Genomic DNA, 22,106 nt, shown 5'->3' with positions numbered 1-22,106 from the left:
AGAAGGTGCCACAGCAAGTGAATACAAAGCTTTGATGAGTGAATTGAAAATCCTGATACATATTGGGCATCATCTAAATATAGTAAACCTTCTTGGAGCTTGCACAAAAAGTGGAGGTAAAAGAAGGTGCACTGCACTAAAATGGGATTAGGTGTTCTCTGAACAATAATCAATTGAGCATATATTTTTTTAATGTTATCCCAATGTGAAGTTATTGTCTTTTTGCTTAATTTTACATGTATGTACTTGAGCTCTCTCTACTTGGCAAAAAGGGGTAGTGAAACAGAGATGTCCCTTTTGACATAAGAATTTCCACATCAAATCAGATCAAAGTTTTATCTAGTGCAGTATCCTGTCTTCCACACTAACAAGTAGAAGATGTTTGAAAGGAAAAACATAAAAAGAGGCCATATGTATAGTGATCCATCCCATGTTATGCTTTTCCAGTCATCAGCAGTCATAAGTTTTGAGATGCCCTGAGCTTGAGGCTATATTCCTACCTGTTGCATTTTGTACACCTGTGGGACCCATCCTCCATAGATTTGTTCAATCCCATTTTGAACCCAGTTACATTACTGACCTCCACAAAATCCTGTGGCAAAAAGTTAAATGTGTGAATTAGGAGTTTTGTTGGGGGGAAGCACTTCCTTTTGTGTATTTCAACCCACTGCCTGATAGTTACATCAGGTAACACTTGATTTATGTGTAATCAGACATGGTAATTAACAGTTCCATATTCACTTTTTCCACCACAGTCATGATTTATAGACCTCTACAATATGCCCCCTCAGTCATCTTTTCCAGGACAAAGAACCTAAATCGTTTAAGTCTCTCCTTCTATGGAAGCATTCCACATCTCTGACTGTGATTTTTGCCCTTTTCTGTACCTTTCCCAGTGCTAACACATCTTTTTGGGATAAGGTGACCAAACTTGCACACAGTATTCCAGATGTGGCCACACCATGGGTTTAAAGGAACTTACAGGTTCCTCTTCGTTTTAACACATGAAGCTGTAATGAAGACCATCCTTTACAAGAGAACAGTCCTTGCCCTGTGCCCTGCTTCTGAAGTTGAGATCAGTGTAACATAGAAAGGGCAGGAACCAGTGGTACTTCAGAAATGGCCAGTGACTCTGAATGATCAGACATGAGATACACTTTGATAAATCTCCTCACAAGGTGCTAGTAAGACAACCGAGCATCCAATAAATGGGCAGTAATTCATTTTGGATACACTGCCTCATTTTATTTGATGTGGACTAAGACTGTACAATTCCAGTATGAACTGAAACTTCCCCAGTAACTTGGTTGGGGGTGGGGGGGAGAGGAGAGGATGGGAGGGGATTTCATGTGTGGGGTATGGGTTTGAGCCACTCATTCTGCCCAAAAATGTGTGATGTTATGATAGACCCTTGTTCCAAACAGACTCCTTTTCTCAGGTCTTGCTTTACACCACTGAAAATGCATTTTACTTCCACTCAGGGCCTCTGATGGTTATTGTTGAATATTGCAAATATGGAAACTTATCAAACTATCTGAAAAGCAAAAGAAGTTTTTTCTTTCCAAGCAAGGTAAAGAAGCTGACACTGCTTGTACCTGTATGCTTCTATCCCCTGCCCATCTTTTGCCAACAGGATTGCTTTTGCTGACCTAGAGCATCTTGGTTTACTCAGAAGAAACACGGGGAAAGTGCTCTCACATACTGAGCCCCATGCCATCAAGCGCACACAAGAGAATGCTACATATTTTCAGAGACTTAAAACTAAGTAGCATGGTTTACCTGGATTAGGGTCATTGAGAATAGAAGATTGTGCTGTCCACATGCACCCATCACAAAGCATTGGTAGTTTTCACTGTGTTTAGGTATGTTTTTTGTCACAAATAGGGAGACAAGTTATGCAAACGATATTCTTCTTGGTGAGTATCTAGACCAGTGGTTCTTAACCTTTTTTGGACTTGAGGCACCCCTCATTGGACTTGAGGCACCCCTCCATAACTTTTGTGAACTGAGTGGCACCTAATTTTAAAAAACCCCCCACAACTGTATATTATAGTGTGTACTTCCTTGCAGAAGAGCCGGGCAGTGTAAGTGGGGGATTGGCTAGACAGAGCCAAGCCTGACCTTGTGCCTATATGCTTATCTCCTTGTGCCTCATGGCACCCTGCTGAGAATCACTGATATTGATACTGATCCACAGAAGCACCAAGGCACCTAAAGTGGGATTTACATGCCTTAATGTAAAACTATAGTCTTAAAAAAACCTTACCAACTTGCTGCCTAACCCTGCAGGTGTCTCATGTTTGAAAGTTCTCCAGGTGCCTAAAGTCTGTTTTGGATATGTTCAGAAATGCTAAGCAGCACCAACAGTTTTGGCACTGCTGGGCAGCCCAGCACCCATCTCATACCTGAGCTCCATTATTTTTAACAAAATAGGTGTTTCTCTGCCTGTCTCAGCTGAGGGACTTGATCTGGTAGCACTCTGAGAGGGCACCTGATGAACCAGGCTCCACATAAAACACACTGCCCAGCTTTCTTTTTAAGAGCCTGGGGTGGAGCCCCTCTTCTATCCAATAGCCCCTCTTCTATCCAATAAGCTCAGTGACTGGAGGTACTTTGCCTCCTCTGCTTGATGGGGGATTCATAAATCCCATACCATGCCAACATCTCCCACTTTGCAAGGTAGTTCCCTGCCTACCAGGCCAGGGCTAGTCTAGGGTTCAGTGTCTGTGTGAGAAGCTATTCCACTGAATGAAAAAAATGTGTTGGGACAGAAAGGGGGCAAGAGAGGAGAGTGAGTGCAACTGTGTAGCCTATGGATTGAGGCACTTGCTAGGAAGGAATAGGTTTCCTCTCTCTACTCTGAGCATTCATTCATATTTCATATTACATCACGCTTGGATAAAGTACTGGCTACTCATCTGTTGGATAGAGGGCTGGGAGAGAGTGGGAGGAAGGAAAGGACAGAACCATTTTCTTTCACAGATGTGCTCTGAAAGGAATTACTGTTGCTTGAAAGAAGTGGCTTGTGTGCCTACCTCTGGGCACATGTTCAGGGCTGTGAATTTTGAATTGGCAGGAAACCTGCCTTTCTGCAGAATTAGGGATTAAAGACTTAGAGAGGGAGAGGATTTTGGATGCACACACCTGTCCACAGTGTTTCCTACTGGCAAGCTGAGATGGCTCAGCGTTTTGGCTTTCATAAGGCCCTGGCCATCACACCTCCCTTTCCCCATGTGTTTCAAAGGGAGCCCAGATCAGGGTGCAGCATACCTAGGCCCAGAGTGGGAGGGGCCACACCTTCCCAACCCCACTAGTGGCAGCCTGGCTCTTCCCCATCCCTCAACCACTCAGACCTCTCAGGAGGTCCACCCGTTTCACCTGCTATAGCTTCACACTGTGAAGCTGTGCTGGGAGGCTGTCTCTAGAGATCAGTGGTTTTGCTTCAGGCCTTAGAACCTTGTCTGGGCTTCGGCCTCCTGGCATGAGCCCACTTGACTCTGTCTGGGCCCCTCCACCTAGGGTCCACTGTCCCAGGACCCTAGTGCTCCTGGGCCCCAGCTCCATCCTTGCCCTTGTGGGCTCTGGGCCCCTCTCTCACCTTAACAGGCTCTGAGCTTGTGCCCTCAGCTTCTTTTGCTACACCCTACAGTCCTCAGCTGATAGCAGTGCTCCCCCAGCACCCTTCTCAGTGGCCTTCTCTTCCTCTACAGCCACAACCTGGTCCTCTGGTTCAAACTTCAACACAATGAAAATACAAGCAGCTGCTTCCAAACAAAAGGTTTCCACCCCAGTCTGGGTCAATGTCACACCATGACAGCAAACTAAACATATGGTCAAAATACTTTGCTCTGCTGCCTGGTGATGCAGGGGCTTCCTTGCAGCTCCTTGCAGCCTGTAGTCCTTCCCCCTAGCAGTTCAGATCCCCTCTCTTGAAGCTTCAGCCATAGTCCCAGCTTCTACCCCCTTGCTGGGTCGCCTGACCCATCACTTCCACCCGTGGCCTGTCAGTCACTTGCCCCCCAATCCCTGGGGCTTCTCTGGTGAGCAGGGCTGAGGGGCAGGTCCTCTTCGCCAATCAGTGAAAATGAGCCATGAAATTGGCTCTTTGTGCCAAGGCAAAGCCAAGAAAATGGCTTTGTCTCACTGGGAGTTAAGTAGGTCCCTAACTATTAGTCCCTCCAGGGGCCTTGAGCCAGTCAGATGCTCCCTAGCTCCCTCTCTCCTTCAGTAATGGGGTAGGAGCCCCATTATACAGGGCTGCAGATTAAGCACCAGTTACCTAAAAGCTAGGTACTACAGCACTGAGCATTACTGTGCCAAAGCAACTTAGTGGATCCATCTTTTAATCAAGTGAATAGTCCTACTACCAACTAAAGTGGGAGGCTAGGTGCTTGCCAATGGGAGCATCAGAGCCATGCAAGGATGAGGGAAACGTCACTTGTACGTAGCACAGATGAGAAAGTTTCACTCTGGGTAGTCCTTGCCCTCCCAGTTTTCCCCCTTTTCCCCCTCCCTGTTGCACTATTCAGTCTCTGTTACTCGGACACAGAATCTCTTGCTCTCTATTTGCTCAAAGGATGCATCATTGCAAGTGGATCAGATGAAAGAAAAAAAGAATACTGAACTGGTGGAAGGTGAAAAACAAAGGCTGGCTAGTGTCACCAGCAGTGAGAGCTTAGCAAGCTCTGGCTTTCAGGAAGATAAAAGTCTGAGTGATGTGGAAGAGGATGATGAGGGTAGGTATTGATTCCTTCCTGTTCCTACACAGTCTGAGATATTTTTACAATATGCTTTGCATCTTTGAATTTTTTTTCATTTATCACCCTAATAAACATCCGTGGGAGACACTCATAGGGTCATGTCCAAAGGCTAGAAGACTTATAAAAAGATTATTTACAGGGTCACTGAATCTGACAGGAAAATGTGTGATTGTTTCTTCTGACTGCTCCTTATCTTGGGGGAAAAACACACCGGTGTATAGAGCACAGGGTATAAAACCAACACTATTTTTGTTGTTGGCGATAGAGGTTTGACCTCCCAGCACTGTTCTATTAAAAGTGAACTTACTGGGCTAACACAAGCAGAGGGGAAAAAAGAAACCAGTCCCAAACTTATTATGTGTTAAATTGTTTCCAGAGTCTGCTGAGTTTTACAAATTGCCCCTTACAATGGAAGATCTGATTTCCTACAGTTTTCAGGTGGCGAGAGGCATGGAGTTCTTGTCATCCAGAAAGGTCAGTTTTACACTCTTGTATTTTGCCCTTCAGAAGAACCAGATTCAGCAGAGGTGAAATGATGTCTGAATTTTAAGTGACACCTTCCCTTGGTAAATGTCCCAAAGGAAGAACAGCTTTCCTCTTGATATTCTAAATATAAGCATGTGTTTATTCAAGTCTTCATACTATAAACACAGGATTAAGGTGGAAGGTGGTGGGTGAAGCTAAAAAAAAAATCCTCTGAATGAATTAAGATATAATAACTTTTAACCTCAGTGCGTTCCTGCACCGAGCCCAGCACATGTCCAAAAGAGGTAGGGCGTTAGTTGGACTCTGAGTGAATTAAGATAGAATAACTATGGAAATCCAAACCATGTAACACTTCCCCTGGTTATGCTAAACAGATTAAAGACTTATGCACTATTTGGTCCATAGAAATGTTTGTTTGTAAAGAGCTACACTTTGTTTACAGAAACTTCATGTAAATGTTAGTCAGCTTCCCTAAGAAAATATTAGATTGAACTTTCAAATAGTAATAATTAAAAAAGGATATAGAAGACATTCAGGATATTTGGGATTGTACTAAGGAAATGGTGTTTTATTGTGAAATTGTTTTATTATAGTGTATTCATCGTGATCTAGCAGCCAGGAACATCCTTTTATCTGAGAACAATGTGGTGAAGATCTGTGATTTTGGCCTCGCAAGAGATATTTATAAGAACCCTGATTATGTGAGAAAAGGAGATGTAAGTCAACATTGCTTTTATTTGTGCAGTTGTTTATAACATATCATTTTAAACTGTTCCCTAAAACATTCTGTAAGTGTTTCCATTCCTTGAACTTAAAAGGGCCTAACAGTTATCATGGATTTTATGTGAAGACAAGAAATCCCGATGTGCTGTATGCACACTTACATTCTCAGAAACAAGGCTTGGAAATGCTAATCATTTTACAGTTCTGGTACCTTAATTGTTTATAGTGATATTTGTTTCTTGGCTAGATCTGCTCAGTAAACTAGTTAACACTGAGCTGCTTTCTTGAAAACACTCATTCATGCCAAAAGAGGTCCGTGTCCCTCTGTGCTCATACCTAGGGTGAAATTCTGCTTCTAGCATGTCACAATAATTTCACTGAGTTTGGAGTTGCTTCAGGAATAAGTCTAACCAACCCTCCTATTGGGAATGTAGATAGTTTTTCCTAGAGATAAGGCAAAAATCCCAGTGCGGCTAGTTCTCCCTTCCTGGGGCAGTGCCTTCCGATAGGAGACCTGTCCTGTAGGAGCACATGTCCATTTGGCAGCTTCAGCAAATGAGGACAAAATTATTGGCCTTCCTGTCCCTCTCCCCAATATACCCCCCACTCATGCCTCCTGTAAAGTGATGGTAGTAAAGTACCTAACCTTGCAGTGAAAGCTGTGAGGGCAAACTGGGCCTGTGTACATTGAATTTCACAGAATTTGGTGGGACTGGCCCATAGGAGTAATAAACATTCATAAATTGCTTTAAAAACCTAGAGTACTATACCCAGGCTAGGAATTACTCTTTGGATTACTGAAAAGTTCTCCTATTTAAAAGCCAGGTAGTTTCATGTTTGAATTATTTTACATTGCATATGATTGGGGGGAAAAAACTGGAAAAATAAATCTTTTTTCCCCTCGCAAAATAATTAAGACAATGTTTTAGTTGGTTTTCTGTAAATTAAGAAATTATAGTAAAACCATGTTTCAAAGTTCATTATTTGCTTATATTTATATAAAACTATAGAATCATTAAAGAATAATAGGGCTGGAAGGGATCTCAGGAGGAAGATCTTCTAGTCTAATCCCCTGCCTAAGGCAGAATCATCTCTGATTAAACCATGACAGTTTATTTATCCCAGTTAATGTAACTGGCTCTTACGGATGGAGATTGCACAGCTACTCTGGGTAGCCAGTTCCAGTGCTTAGTGCCCTTTTAATGAGAAAGCTCTTCCTAGTATCCAACCCAAATTTCCCTTGCTGCAATTTAAGACCATTGCTCCTTGTTTTGTCCCCTATGGCCACAGAATAATTTATCTTCATCCTTCATAAGAACATAAAAATTGCTACTTACTGGGTCAGACCATAGGTCCATCTTGCCTGGTATCTTGACACGCAGGGGCAGAGAGTAGATGCTGAAAGGGAGAGTGAACTAGGTCTGACCAGAATTTTTTTCCACTGTTCTTCTCACTTGCAGCCTGCACCATTTAAAGTCAAGAAAGTTCGAATTCAGAGGCTGTACCACAAACTCCCATGCTCAATGGCTAATGATGACCCCTTTTCCTCCAAGCATTTGTCCAATCCCTTTCTGAATCTACTTAAAGGGACCACAACTGGGCACAGTATTCAAGGTGTGGATGCACCATGGGTTTATAAAGGGGCATAATGATACTTACAGTTTTGTTTACAAATCTCTTCTTAATAACCCCTAACATTTTGTTTGCCTTCTTGATGGCTGCTGAACATTGAGCTGATGTTTTTAGCAAACTGTCCACAGCGACTCCCAGACGTCTTTCCTCAATAGTAAGACCTAATGTAAAGCCCACCATCAAGTATAGTTTGGGTTATTTATGCCTGGGTACATCTCTTCACACTTTTTTACACTGAATTTCACCTGCCATTTAGTTGCCCATCTACTCAATTGTGCCAGATCCTTCTGTAGCTCATTACAGCCCACCTTGGTCTTCATCACTTTGAATAATTTTGTTATCCACAAATTTGACCTCCTTGCTACTCACCTTCTTGTCCAGTTCATTTATGAATATGTTAAACAGTATGGATTCCAAGCCAGATCCCTGGGGGACTCTGCTGTTTATTTCTTTCCATCCTAAAAACTGACCATTTATACTCACTCTTTGTTTTCTATCTGGAACCAATTTTTAATCCATGAGTGGACATTCACTTTAATCCCACAACTACCTAATGTAGTTAAGAGCATATGTTGGGGGACCTTGTCAGAGGCTTTTTGGAAGATTAAATATACTATGTCAACTGGATCGCTCCAATCCACCTGTTAACTGACATTCTTATTGGACTGTGGTAGGTTGGTGAGTTATTATTTCCCTTTGACAAAGCCATGTTGATCCCTCCCAAGCAAGTCATGTTCATCCATTTAACCATGCTTGAGATATTTGAAGAGTGTTATCAAATCCCCCTTCAAGCTTCTCTTCTCTGAACTAAATTATATTAGTTCTTTCAGCCTGCTCTTCCAGCCCTACTATTCTATAATGATTCTGTAGTTTTATGTAAATATAAGCAAATAATCAATAAGTCATGTTTCCCAGGTTTCCAATCATTTTTGTTGCTCTGTGCTTTCCAATCTGTGCACATATTCCTTGAAGTGCAGGTCACAAAACTGGACACAATACTCCAAGTGAAGCCTCAGCAGTGCTGAACAAAGTAAGAGAATCACTTTCCTGAAAATAATTGTAGGACTTTATCTATTTTGTTCCAGGCACGACTTCCCCTCAAGTGGATGGCTCCAGAATCCATATTTGATAAAATCTACAATACAAAAAGCGATGTGTGGTCTTATGGAGTACTGTTGTGGGAAATATTCTCTTTGGGTATGACTAATGTATACTAAGTAAATGAAAATCAACAGGGGGACTAGTTAGGGCCTGACCCAAAGACCAACTAATCAGTGACGAGGTGCCCATGGTTTTCATTAAACTTTGGATCATCCCCTTACTGCATTAGGGCTGCATGATTTATATCTGTGCACATGCATTTATATACATCTTCAGGGCAAATTGAAAAGTGAAATGCTTTGTAAGAGCTCTAATAAGTGATACAATTTTGGTTTCAAGTTAAAAATTACGAAAAGGTAACAAAAATCTATCTGAGCTCTTCCCTCAGGACCAAATATTGGGGTCTCCATCTTTCTCTTATCAGAGCTATGGCCCCAAACCCATAAAGGTACTCAAAATGCACAAGATGCTCCAAATCAGCATACCCAACTTTTAGGCACCTGCATCTATGAGTGGCATTCCCAAACCTGACTTGGACATTCAAGTTCCCTGTATAGACAACTGGTGTGGCCCCGCATTTTCTATTAGCCTAGTGATGAAAGCATTTATGCAGGAAGTGGGAGGCCTGGTTTCTAGGTTCCCCCTCAGCCTGAAGGAGTTCAAACCCATGTCTCACTTTAATGCTTGAGTCTGAATAAATTAATTGGCCAAAATTCAGGTGCCTGTAAGTCCATAGATACATGTGAGTCTGTAAGTGGTTAGGCAGGGGTTGTGTGAAGGGCTGGCATTGTTCACTCGGACATAGGCCTCTAAATTCCACCTAAGTTGTACTTTAGGCATCTAAAAGTTGTACTTTTGGATCTTGTCCATTTACACAAGCTCTACTCACTACAACACAGCCAGGTTAGTTTCTGGTGGTTTTTGAAAGGGAAACAGAATCCAAGACTCAAGACATGACAAGAAAATAAATAATTTTCTTTAAAACATTGACTTTTAAATACAGCTGTAAAAACTGCTGCTTGGCGTGCAACCTGTTCATAAGGCAAAAAGGTTTTGACCTGGAAAATAAAGTTCAGGGCCCACTCTACCACCTGCACTTAAAGAGAATGTTTGCACAGGAGCCTGAGACAATTTTTGAGAAGTTAGGGCTGAGAGACTGCATCTTTGCTGTATACCTAATATCCTTCTAGGGCATAATCCTGCTTCCACTGAAGTCATTGGGAATTTTATAACCAATTGCACTAGGTACTACATGATTTAGACTGTAAGGAGCACCAGCTTTTGCCCCCCAAACTTTTCAGTTTTCCTGTGGGAACAACAACAAAAAATTCTAGCTGAAAACATGCCAACAACCCTCCCCCCTTTAGTTTCTCTGAATATGTTAAGATATTCTTAAATGTATGATGACAGACACCCTCTCTATCCAGTCTCTGAAAAAACTACCAGCCACAATAACCCTTGAGTGACACAATGCCAGCCCTCCACTATTCATAGGTCCTTCCAACTTACATTAATCACTGGAAACTGCAGACACAAACACCAAAACAGTCACTGCAGCATGAACTGGCACATAGAATCTGAAATTAAATCCTGAAGTAAGCTACTTCTTTGTATCCTACATTTTGAACTTAAGAAAAAAAAAGATGCTTGTGAAAGGGAGCAAAAATTAATCATAAGAGAAGAATTTTAATTGGACCCAACACGGTCTAATACAGGAGTAGAACAGAAGATGAAAGAGTATCCCAAAATGCCTCAGACAAATAATCCTCTATTAGTTTGAATACATGCCACTAGCAGTGCTGCCAACTCCAGTGGTCTTATGGCAGTATTTACTGTTTTTCATAAAGCTCCACCTCTTGGAGGCAGGTGATTCTTTGAGAATTTCTGCTTTCATTTACAAAGTTTTTAATCTCTCTTAGGCTGCTTGCAGATGTTAAAACAAACAAACAAACAAACAAACAAACATGTTTTACTAGAAGAAGCAGTACACAGCCTGGCTCTGCAACATCTGTATAGATAGGGCACTTCAGTAGCACTTTTTGGCACTTTAATAGCTGATTCAATCAGCTATTAGATAAAAGTGCTAAACAAAGCCCCACTAGAGTGCCTGATCTAAACAGATGCTGGGCGAGGTGGGTCCAATTAATGCCATACCTCTTTTGGCCATGTGCTGGGCTTGGTGCAGGAACACACTGAGGTTAAAAGTAAAGTGCCATTTTGGGGGTGGGAGTAGGGGGGAGGGTTTAATGTCTGCAATCAGCCATAGCTATAAAGAAAGGCTTTTAAACAGAATTTGAATGCACCTAAATGATCAGAACCAAAGAGCAAAGAAAAAGAACTCAAATATCATTTTTAGGTCAATCTAATATTTTTAGGCTTGACTTTTCAACACTAGGAATTGGTAATACTGTGGTTATTAGAATTTAGGGTAGTGCTAATACCTATTACAGAATATAATAGCTCTTGGGTATGTATAGAGTAAAAAGTGCATTTCCTCAGAGCATTTCTTTTTAAATGGAATGAGTAATTTTAGATATACCTGAAAAGAAAAAAAAGTATTATTCATTCTCTTGATCCTGCAAGGTACTAAGTGTCTGTAATTTGGACTGATTACAGGCGCTGATAACATTTGGCATTACAGGATCCTGGCTCTTGTTTCTGTTTCCAGTGATATAATGCTAGAACTAAATTTTGTCTGCGGTGCATGTATGAATCATAACTGCAACTGCCTTGGTCCAAGTACTGATTATTATATTTTCATAATGCTGTCCTTAGGTGCTTCCCCTTACCCAGGTGTCCAAATAGATGAGGACTTCTGCAGCAGACTGAAAGAAGGCACAAGAATGCGTGCCCCACAATATGCGACAACAGAAATGTAAGGGTTTTTTTGTATAGGAGATAAATATTTGATGTGCATTTACACTATCAGGCTGCCTTGGAGACTGGATAATGTCTAAGTCACCAAAAAAAGTGTTCTCTGTGTTAAAAACCAAAGTGCTCTCACTTTTTAAATGGTTGTTAGCCTCTTCTTCCGGTCTTATCCCAAATAGAGACTTCCCCAGCTTTTTCACTGTATGAGTTTGAAAACAATTTGGTAATACTTGCAGTATTATTCAAATGATTAACATGGACCCAAGACCACAGCACCTTCCCTGAGTTGGCTGTCAGCCTTCTAAGTCCAAACACTATCAAGTGTGTTCTTCAAACGTGTTGTTTATAGCTTGAAGGAGGAGTATAAAGTTGCAAAGAAAGGCCATAAGCATTAGAAATGCAAGGTCAGTATCACTGAATTCATCTTTTTTTTTTTCTGGACAAGGCTAACTTACATTTTCAAGAGAAAATGGATTTTCAGCTCAGCATACAGCCTTCAAAAGGAACTGCTAGAAAGAACAGGAAGAATTTTATTCATTCCTGCCCAGAAGGCACGTGTACACATTCATTAATGCGCAGTGGTTACTGCACATTTAATTTAAATAAATAATATTGTATAATCAAGTACTAAATGAATGGTCAGTTATTGGAGTTACTGAGCAGTAGCACGGGTAAATGTCTTTTTAGTAATGCTACTGTGCAATAGCCTAATAATACTGCTCAGTAATGTATTATCACTGTTTGTGCTGCGAAGTGCTACTGTGCAGTTAGCATCTTGTGTAGACACACCCAGATTTAACTATACACTTGATAAGCATCACACCAGTGCACAGTGTTATCATTTTATTAACTTTGGTTGTAACAGAACAAAAGTCCCCCACAACTGCTTTGCTGATGTGGGCTCATCCCTTTATGGCAGTAACGAGAAGATGAAAAGGAAGTTCAGTCTCTAGGCCTACTTAGTCTTTGACCTCCAAGTTAGAGTCTTTCATCAGTTATGTCCAGGTCCATCCCTAAGGGGGTGCGAATTGGGGCAACTGCCCCAGGCCCTGTGTTTTGGGGGGCCTCGTGGAGATGGGCGGAGCAGTGGTGGTGCAGAGCTGGGTGGAGCAGCAGCTCCACATCCAGCTGCTTGCTCCCCACATCCACCGCCGCTGCCACTGTTGATGGTGGTGGCAGCTTCTGCGGGTCTGGGATCGGAGCAGGAGTGGGGCCCCGCATGGGCTGATTTACCCTGGGCCCTGCACCCTGCTTGGGTCACCTCTGGTTATGCCAACCATGCAAAGAACAATCCACCAGGAGTTGGCTTAACACTGCAAACTTTTTTATAGGCTACCAGCCTGGTCAAACAATGGCAAATTGCATTCACTACCTGCCCTAGAAGTACCCTGCTACCAGACTGAGGAATTAGATATCTAAGGAATCCGGTTCCCCAGTTTCATCTCAAATGAAGATACATGTGTTCAATAGACATGGTAACTGGTATCTTGATGAGTACTACTGGAGCACTTAGCTTCTTAAATCTACCTTGTAAGCAAAAGCTCTGAGCTTGTATCTGATAAATGAATATTGTCTTAGAACATGCAAGCTTTAAAAAAAGAAAACAAAGCTCTAAATGATAAAGTATCAATCTGCAGTGCCAACTCCAGCTGAATCACAGAAATCAGAATGCACTTTTCTGCACAAACCATTTAGGAAAAGTACAGACCTTGGATAGTTTCATCTCCCTAAGCAAAACTGAATGGTTTCTAGGTACCTTGTCCAGATCTCATTTTGTTGACCTCAGTGACAAGACACAGTAACACTTATCAAAAAATGTTATAAGGAGGACTGAAAGTATACAAATCAGTCTTAATCATCTCTGGGAGTATAATTTACCAGTTCATTTTATTATCCTAATGACATTTAATAAAAGCTTTTTTGTTGTTTCAAATATTTTATTGCAGGAAGGAAAACTAAACTTTGACCAATACAAGGAAGTGAAGCATTCATATGTCATCTTATGGTGCCTTCCATGAGACATTGTCAGTTAAATGTATGCTTAATACAATAGTTTAAAGTTTTTGTTAAGAATAAAAAAAAGGCTCTGTTAATTTAATTATCCTCATTTTGCAACCTTCCTGAGTTGTATTGCCTTTTAGGAAGCATCTGTTCTCCCAGAAATATTCTTTTTTTTTTTCAAAACTTGCTCTTTTATTGTTAGTAAGAGTCTCTGGTATTGTCCAGGTTAAAATACATAGGCCCTTTGGACTTTCATAGGTGCCTACCTCTTAAGAACATAAAATTGCCAATTACTGGGTCAGACCATAAGTCCATCTTGCTCAGTATCCTGTGTCACACAGAGGCAGAGAGTGGATGCTGAAAGGGAAGGTGAACCGGGTGTCACCAGGATTTTTTCCCCGCCGTTCCTCTCTCATTTGCAGCCGTCGGCATTTAAGGTCACGGAAGTTCTGATTCAGAGGCTGTATCCCCAACCCCCATGCTCGATAGCTACTGATGACCCTTTCCTCCAAGAATTTGTCTAATTCCTCTTTAAATCTGGCTAAACTGTCAGCTCCTCCAACATCTGGTGGCAATGAGTGCCACACTTTTAATTACACACCATGAAACAGGACTTCCTTTTGTTAGTTTTACCTTACTACCTGCTAGTTTCATTTTGTGACACCTAGCTCTTGCATTGAGACAAAGTAAATAATAAATCCCTATTTACTTTCTCTTTGCCATATAGTGTTCTGTAAACCCTTCTCACCCTCCACCCCCAAGTGTCTCTTTTCGAAACTGAATAGGACTAGCTTCTTCAGTCTCTCCTCATATCCACCCATACCACTAATCATCCTTGTTGCCCTCTGCCCTCATTCTCTGTACCTCCTTTTTGAGGTGCCCAGAACTGAGAGCACAGTATCCAAGGTGCGGAGCACCACAGATTTATAAAGGGGCATGATGATACTTTCAGTTTTGTTTACAATTCCCTTAATAATCCCTAACATTTTGTTTGCCTTTCTTATGGCTGATGTTTTTAACCAACTGTGCACAATGACTCCCAGGTGTCTTTCCTCTGTGGTAAGACCTAATGTAAAGCCGATCATAGTATATGTATAGTTTGGGATATTTTTGCCCAGGTGCATCACTTTGCACTTTTCTATACTGAATTTCATTTGCCATTTAGTTGCCCATTCACTCACTTGTGCCAGATCCTTCTGTAGTTCCTCACAGCCCACCTTGTTCTTCACCACTTTAAATCATGTTGTATTATCTGCAAATCTGGCCACTGCTGCTTGTCCATTCATGAACATGGTAAAAAGCATGGGTCCCAACCCTTCTGTTTACTTCTTTCCATTCTGAAAACTGACCATTTATACTCTATTTTTGCTTTCTATCTTGGAGCCAATTTCTAACCCACGAGTGGACATTCCCTGCAATCCTATGACTACTTAACATGAACGACAATAAACAAACCCAGTGTTAGGATACTGCCATTACAACATTAATATCACTGATCTGCTACTCTAAACAAGTAAACAAACAAAACCAGCTTTAACACTGAGTATACTCATTTTTGCTTTATTGTTACAGCTACCAAATCATGCTGGACTGCTGGCATGGCAATCCCAATGAAAGACCAAAGTTTTCAGAGCTGGTGAAAAGATTAGGGGACCTGCTTGAAGCAAAAGTGCAACAGGTAGAGAAATAAAGAACATTCACCAATATCTCTGTACACAATGCTTCTGTACACAAAGAGTGGATTATCTGGGTAGTAATTTAATATATTTGTGTGCATTTAGGATGGCAAGGACTATATTCCCCTAAATGCTATATTTACTGCAGATACTGGGTTTGCATACTCAAGTCCTACTGCACCCAAGTCTCCTTTGAATGAAGATGTATCTGCTCCAATATCAAATTGTGAAAGCACTGAAAATATGAGGTAAGGTGGGAAATACTAAAATGCTTATTTTATGACATTCCAGCAACTAGGTATAGTAGAGTTTTTCTCCAATGTAGCTTTGATTAGGGGATTAGAAGAATAAAAATTACCCTAAACTTTCCCCTGCCACGAATGAAAGACTCAAAGCATTGGGGGGGGGGGGCTTTGTATATAATCCTCACCCTTAATTTTTCTCATCTTCCCTGATTTCAAAATGGCAACTGGTGCTTCTCTTCTTTCTTGTTAATCCCTCAGTCTAGCAGATGTCCAGTGCCTCCCATCTCATCAACACTTGCCTTCATTTCAAAATTTCGTTTGCTCTGAAGTATGCAACAAATTCTAGGTTAAATAATCCCACAGCACTTTACAGTATCAGTTGTGGATGAGGCTTGGCAGAGGCTGTTATGGCTTCTGAGACCTATAGTGAATTTGGGGTCAGGGTCAAACAGAAGGTAACCTACTGATAGACTGTGGGGCAGGGAGATATGCTAAAAGACCCACTGAAGAAAGAAAACAGTGGCCTTTTATGAACATAGGAATGTAGCCTCACTAATTACTCTTATTATACAATGGATTGTATAAGTGCAAACCATTTAGCTGTCATTACTTTCTGCTTTTTAAAATATTGGAAAAGTTCACTATTTTACTTTGTTCTGGACTGCCCATTTTACTGCACACTTGCTAAGTTTTCACCAAATAACTATTTATTTCTCTTTTGCACTCTTTCTTCTTGCTTGTTGAATAGATACATAAATACGTTCAAAATGAAACCAACTCAAAGAGTGAAGACTTTTGAAGAACTTCCAGTCAAGAATACCTTTGTATTTGATGTAAGTGACACCTGGCCTAAGTGAAATGCATCTGGGTCTTTATTCAGTTATTTTTATTAGTGCAGTGCAATATTATGTACTTTTAGAAAAGCGGGGACTTTTTTAGAAATGCTGCTGTAATAGGCTAAGAGCTGAAGAACGCAAGACAAGGAGTAGCAGTGTATCCTCAGCAGACAGGCTGGCTTAGCTGAGTTCCATGACCTGACCTGCAATCGGTCACAGAAGCACAGCCAACAAATGCTGCGTGAGTTGCTAATCAGGGTCTTATCAGATCTGAGCAGCCTGATAATGCAGCTTCCAGTGTCTAGGGCTTCACCTCAGAGTCGTGTGTGTAAAATCCGTGGGAAGGAGGCACGGGGTCTGAGTCTTAAGAACCTAAGTCTCATTGAATATCAATGCCTAAAATGTGACTCAGTAAGAACAGGCAATAGCACTGAATTCAGCTCCACGCATCTAACTTTGCTGAGTACTGGGTTCCTAGCAAGGTGCAGCTATGTGTCCTACAGGCGGGCAGCATTAGCACTAGTGTAGATGGGGGGTAATGGTAAATGAAGTGCATATCTATGACTCAGACCATACTTTATAAAGGTTTAGGGGAGGAGTTGTATTTCAGCTTCACACTTAGGCTTACCATATCAGTTTCCCTATCTCTGCTGTTATGATCCCATGGAAAAATTAAACTAAGTTAACCAAACAACTGTGTTCATAAGAGATACTTTTTGTTTAAAAATTCACCTTTGGGTTGGTTGCGTGTGTGAGGTCAGTGGGAGAAGGCACTTTGAAGCTCTGCTTATTAAGAACCAAAGCCTCATTGAAAGTCAGTGCCTGAAATGTGACTCAGTAAGAACAGGATTTATTTGTAAATTAGTCTTTTAACGCTAAGTTTCTTCCTGCTTTTGTTTTCAGGATTACCAAGCAGACAGTGGGATGGTGCTGGCTTCAGAAGAACTGAAACGCTTCACTTGGGCTGACAGCAAACAAAAACAGATGTTCTTTGGGTCTGTGTTTCATGCTCCCCCCCATTAGAAAGAAAAACATGAACAGTGAAAGACCTGAATGCTTTTGTGCTAAATCATGCTAGACATAGACACCCCATGGTCTCTGTAAACAAGTTAGTCACCAAGTATGCTTTATGACTGGTATTTATTCAGTGCCCACAGCTGAAGGACCTGGACACCTTTTAGCAAATGAAAAACAATATGGGGAAAACTCCCTGGAGGCAGTGTCACTGCCTTTTACCTGCCTCTTACATCTGTTTTTCACTTGGTTGAACAGGTGTACTGTGGTTGCTACCTATCAGAAACAAGTTCCATACATGATAGTGTTTTTGCTAGGTATGTCTTGTATCTGCTTCTGGGAGACACCAAGGATCCCTCCAGCAGCAATTAGTTTAACAATGCTTGTTTTTTGCCATTCTTTTCCATGAGTCAGCTAAGAAGAGCCCATTTAAGACCCACAGGCTCAGGATGCTAAAATGGCAACTTTACAATAGATGGATGTAAGGGCCTCATTTCTCTTCCTGCTGTTAAGCACTTTAATATATTGGCCACCTTCCTCTGTCTAATTCCTGACAGCTGCCCAAGAAGGGAACTGGGGCTGTCCTGTGAAAAGTACTGTACACACAAACTATCTCTAGATGGGAAATGTTTTTTTTTCCTCAGTAATAGTGGTTTCTCAGTTCCAGGGCCATTATGAGACTGTCAGTCTTAGACTAGTTTCAGTTCCCAGCTTCCGGTCAGCTCACAATGTAGAGACTGCCTTGACCAGAGGGATGATTCATTTTATGTTGGCGTTAGGTCATGGCCATTATCCCATCTTGGTTGTGCTGGATTTGTCAGCAGCTGGGAAGTGGAGCACACAGGTGTGGCATGGTGTTTCTGAGTGACTGTAGGTGACGGAATCCTTGCTAAAAAAACAGAAATGATATGCTTAAAGGAAAACAGTGATTTTCTGTATGCTTTTTGTTAAATGCAGGCAAGGAGAGCATTTGGCTGGGGATGTACCCAGAATGTGTAGTGATAAAATGGAAATGTTATATTGGCAGGAGTTTGTAGTGGGGCATTTTTCATAACTGGAGCAGCTAGAGTTATACCGGTCATTGTGAAAAAGTGCTGATACAATCTTTACACTGCACGCACCCCCCCAACACCCATATGCTGCAGGAAAGATTATTGCATTAATGTTTATAGCATTTTCATTTTCTTATGATTTCTTGCATCCTGGTACGCTATGGCACTTTTATGGTTTCTTGCAAGCCAGGTACTCTAATCCCTATAACTTTTTTAGCATGTAGATTGTACAGGGATCAGTAGAACAAAACTTTCTTAGAAATGGTATTAAATAGACATGTGAAACTTTTTATGTCTGGTATCTTGAGACACCCTGAGGCTAGAAACAAGTGCTAGTTGACTTACTGAAAATGTTACAATTTCCCCACTTTAATGGTGTATGGCTCCTGTTTCTGAGACTGATTTATACAGAGCTGCATGTCACCTGTTCTGTAGTTCAGTAAAGTCTTTTTGAAAGGACTTTTTCAGTCATAGAAAAGAAGCCAAAGTAATTTTAAAGAACAGGGGTGGTTATAAGTGTGAGAATTATTTTTCTTCTATGACATAGATCAGTTGGCAGGAGGGGAGATAATTGAAACTGCATAGTAAAAATCAATGGGTAACAGATGTTATTTGTTGATAGCAGATGAGTATTTGAGTTAGAGACCCCATTAGGCTGACTGGTATGCCAAGACTCCTTCATCTAAACTAAAAGGAAAAGTGGGATGCCATACTAGGCCAGACCCTCGGTCTGTCTAGCCCAGTATCTCACAAGAGTAGAGAGCAGAGAATAAGGGGAAGAGTAGGTATGCTGGGCCAACTCATTGTGATCTACAAGTTGGCCACAAACTCCTGGAAGACTGGTTCAGGCTCAACATTAGAAAAAACTTCTTCACAGTCGGGGTGTCCAGACTGTGGAATAAGCTCCCTCCAGAGGTGGTGCAATCACCTACCCTGGAAATCTTTAAGAGGAGACTAGACATTCATTCACTTTGTTGGGGTCACCTGACCCCCAGTTATCTTTCCTGCTTGGTGCAGGGGGCTGGACCCAATGATCTTCCAAGGTCCCTTCCAGCCTTACAATCTATGAATCTGTCCCCTGCCCTTGTTCTCTTACAGTTTCCAGCACTTAAGAGGCTTAGGAGGTCCTAATTTGGAGCTTGGACCCATTATTATGAAGTTTAATACTTACTGATAGGTCTATCTTGCATGAATTGCTTGTGAACCTAATTGTCATCTTCTGCAATGCCTTGAGGCAATGAGTTTCACAAGTTAATTACATACTGTACAAAAAAGAACTTTCTAAACCTGCCTCCTGATAATTTCTTCGCATGTCTCCTACTTCTACTGTTGTAAAAGAAGGTAAATACTAAAACACCATTTACTTTCTCCACCACAAAAGAAAAGAATATTGCAAGTCTACTAGGCTAGGGACAGACATTACACAGAAATTGGTTTAAGCGATCAGAAACTGGTTTAAACCTGTAACGGAACAGAAGCTCAGTGCACATAAACCAGTTTGAAAATGGCTGAAACTGACTTGAGATAAACCTGGTTGAATGTAGTATCAGACTTAATTGATTTGGGTCAAACCGTTTTATGCAATGTCTATCCCAGCCCCCTTGCTGGTATAAGATAGACCAGACTCCCCCAAAATCCCAGCAATTTCTCTGGGTCGGGCAGGACTGTCTGCTCCACAGAAGAGCTGGGCCCTCCCCTCTGCTTCCTGGTTGGAGCTCTGGCAGAGACTGCAGCTACAGCAGGGTTTGCCTGGCTCCCCCCTGCTGGTAAAGCAGGAATCCCATCTGCCACAGCACAGACCCTAGCCCCATGGACCCTAGGCATGTGGTATGCTAGCTAATGCTGAGAGGTGTCTGTGTGCATCTCCAGTTTCACTGGGACATGCAGAGAGAGCAGTAACCGCTTAAGGCTTTTTGGAGCTAATCAACAGGTCAGCTGGTAAGCTGTTTAAGAAGAGTTTGAACTAATGGAGAAAGGCTACTGTTTTGCTGATGGGCTGATAAACACTTATCAGCTCCCTACTGGCTTGCTTGCCTGTCAGTTTGTTGCAGACAGTATAAAAAAGTGGGGAGGAAGATTGAAAAGCTCTGTATCATCAACAGATGCATGCCCCACCACGCCCTTGCTTCAGAGTGCTAGCAGGGGGCTGTGGGCTGGCAACACTCCTGCCCCTTAAGCAGTGAGCGGGGAAAAGCCTGGGATGGTGCAGGCGGACCTCCCTAATCAGAACTTCCTGCCAGGGCCTGGCCACACCCCCACTCTGTAGAAGGGAAAGGAGGGCTAATGCCCCCAGCTTCTAGCCTGAGCCACTGCAGGTATGTGCCTGAATTTCCTCAGTCCAGAGAGAATGTCTGTCTGGTTACAAACAAGTTCAGCCTAGCCAGGTTAGTCTACCCTGCAAAGGCTGAATCAATTCAAGCTGCGACTTTTTGAATGTCTGTCACTAGCTCTAAAGACATAGAAAAATAAGTTAAGACCTGAGCTGAAGCTTGTTAGCTCAAGTTGCAAGATTGTAATAGTTGCCTAAGAAGATATAAATATTTTATTTTGATTAATGCTGCCTCCACCATCCTTAAGACCAAGGGACTGGGAAAAGACATCCAACTCCAGTCTTAGGCCTGGCATAAAAACCCTGGATCAGAACAAACTCTAAACTTAAATTTACTTCTAAAGTAGAAAGAGCTTCAAACTGCCCTGAACTCCTAAACTAAGACCCCAAACTACAACCAGCATCTCAAACCTAACTCAAATAGTCAAATGATACTCCCAAACTAAAACAAACAGGCTGTGGCTGCAGCAGACTCTATAGAACCCTAGCGGCTGCATTCCAACCCTTCCCTTCCCCTCCCAAGCGGTTTTTGCCAATCAGCCCTCTCCATCTGGCTCAAAATTGGACCTGACCATCAAGCACAAAATTTACAGTTTCTCTTTGAGTGTTCTGCTGGAAGGTTTTGCTCAAGGTAACACCACCACCATCATCTCATTTTTCTCAGTCAGGAGTAGACTAATTACTCTGGGGAAGTTAGCCACAGCAGCAGCTTGTAGTAGCACTAGAACTGGTTCTAGTTCAGCAGCTTTGGCTAAGTACAGACAGTTAAAAAGCCTAAGATTGATTCAATTCAGTCTTTGCAGGTTAGTCTAAGATGCATAGATTAACTTGAAATAGAAGTGAACAGACATTTCCTTTTGATTCAGGAAATGCAGCCACATGCCTGCACTGACTCAGGCCAGAAGCTGAGAGATGCTAGAGCACAGCAACTGTGGCTGTGTGTTCATGTCCTCTTCCTGCTACCTGGAGGTCTCTGGGATTTTCAGTCCAGAATTACAGCAGCAGGACTCTGCAGGGTTGCTCATCACTTCCTCTTCCTGCTTTCAGGTGCTTCTGGGATTTGTAGCCCACAGTTGCAGCTAGCAGTAAGTTTGAGTGGGGAAAGGGGTGCTTATCCCCCTTCCCTGGTCCCAGATCCCAGCTGGGGTTTGCTGGGGGGGGCACTCCCCTGCAGACTGCACTTCATCCCCAGCTGGGCTTGCTACCCCTCCCTCCCCTTTGTCAGCCAGCCCTTACTGCCCCAGTTAGAGAGCAGAGGGGCGGGGCCAGCCCTGCTCTCTGGATCAGACAGCACAACCCATGGCTGGAAAGCATGCTGGCAGGACTGTGAGCTAACTTGAACTGGAAGGGGTCTGGGACAGAAGTTTCATAAACTGGTTT

General features: G+C 42.1%; 1 protein-coding gene across 1 annotated transcript in view; it reads left to right on the top strand.

Moving 5' to 3' along the window:
* FLT1 (fms related tyrosine kinase 1) overlaps positions 1-22,106 on the top strand; it is a 154,772-nt gene that overhangs the window by 130,719 nt on the left and 1,947 nt on the right. Inside the window, exons 19-29 of the mRNA XM_019523793.1 lie at positions 3-116; positions 1,482-1,570; positions 4,577-4,736; positions 5,137-5,234; positions 5,840-5,962; positions 8,687-8,798; positions 11,478-11,577; positions 15,147-15,252; positions 15,356-15,498; positions 16,244-16,328; positions 17,235-17,326. Of these exons, the coding sequence (XP_019379338.1) occupies positions 3-116; positions 1,482-1,570; positions 4,577-4,736; positions 5,137-5,234; positions 5,840-5,962; positions 8,687-8,798; positions 11,478-11,577; positions 15,147-15,252; positions 15,356-15,498; positions 16,244-16,328; positions 17,235-17,326 (1,222 nt within the window). The remainder of the gene's footprint in view (positions 1-2; positions 117-1,481; positions 1,571-4,576; positions 4,737-5,136; positions 5,235-5,839; positions 5,963-8,686; positions 8,799-11,477; positions 11,578-15,146; positions 15,253-15,355; positions 15,499-16,243; positions 16,329-17,234; positions 17,327-22,106) is intronic.

The sequence above is a fragment of the Gavialis gangeticus genome, unplaced genomic scaffold, assembly GCF_001723915.1.
Source record: "Gavialis gangeticus isolate Ggan-Ray unplaced genomic scaffold, GavGan_comp1, whole genome shotgun sequence".
NCBI classification, from domain to species: domain Eukaryota; kingdom Metazoa; phylum Chordata; order Crocodylia; family Gavialidae; genus Gavialis; species Gavialis gangeticus.
This window is presented reverse-complemented; position numbering and strand designations above follow the sequence as displayed.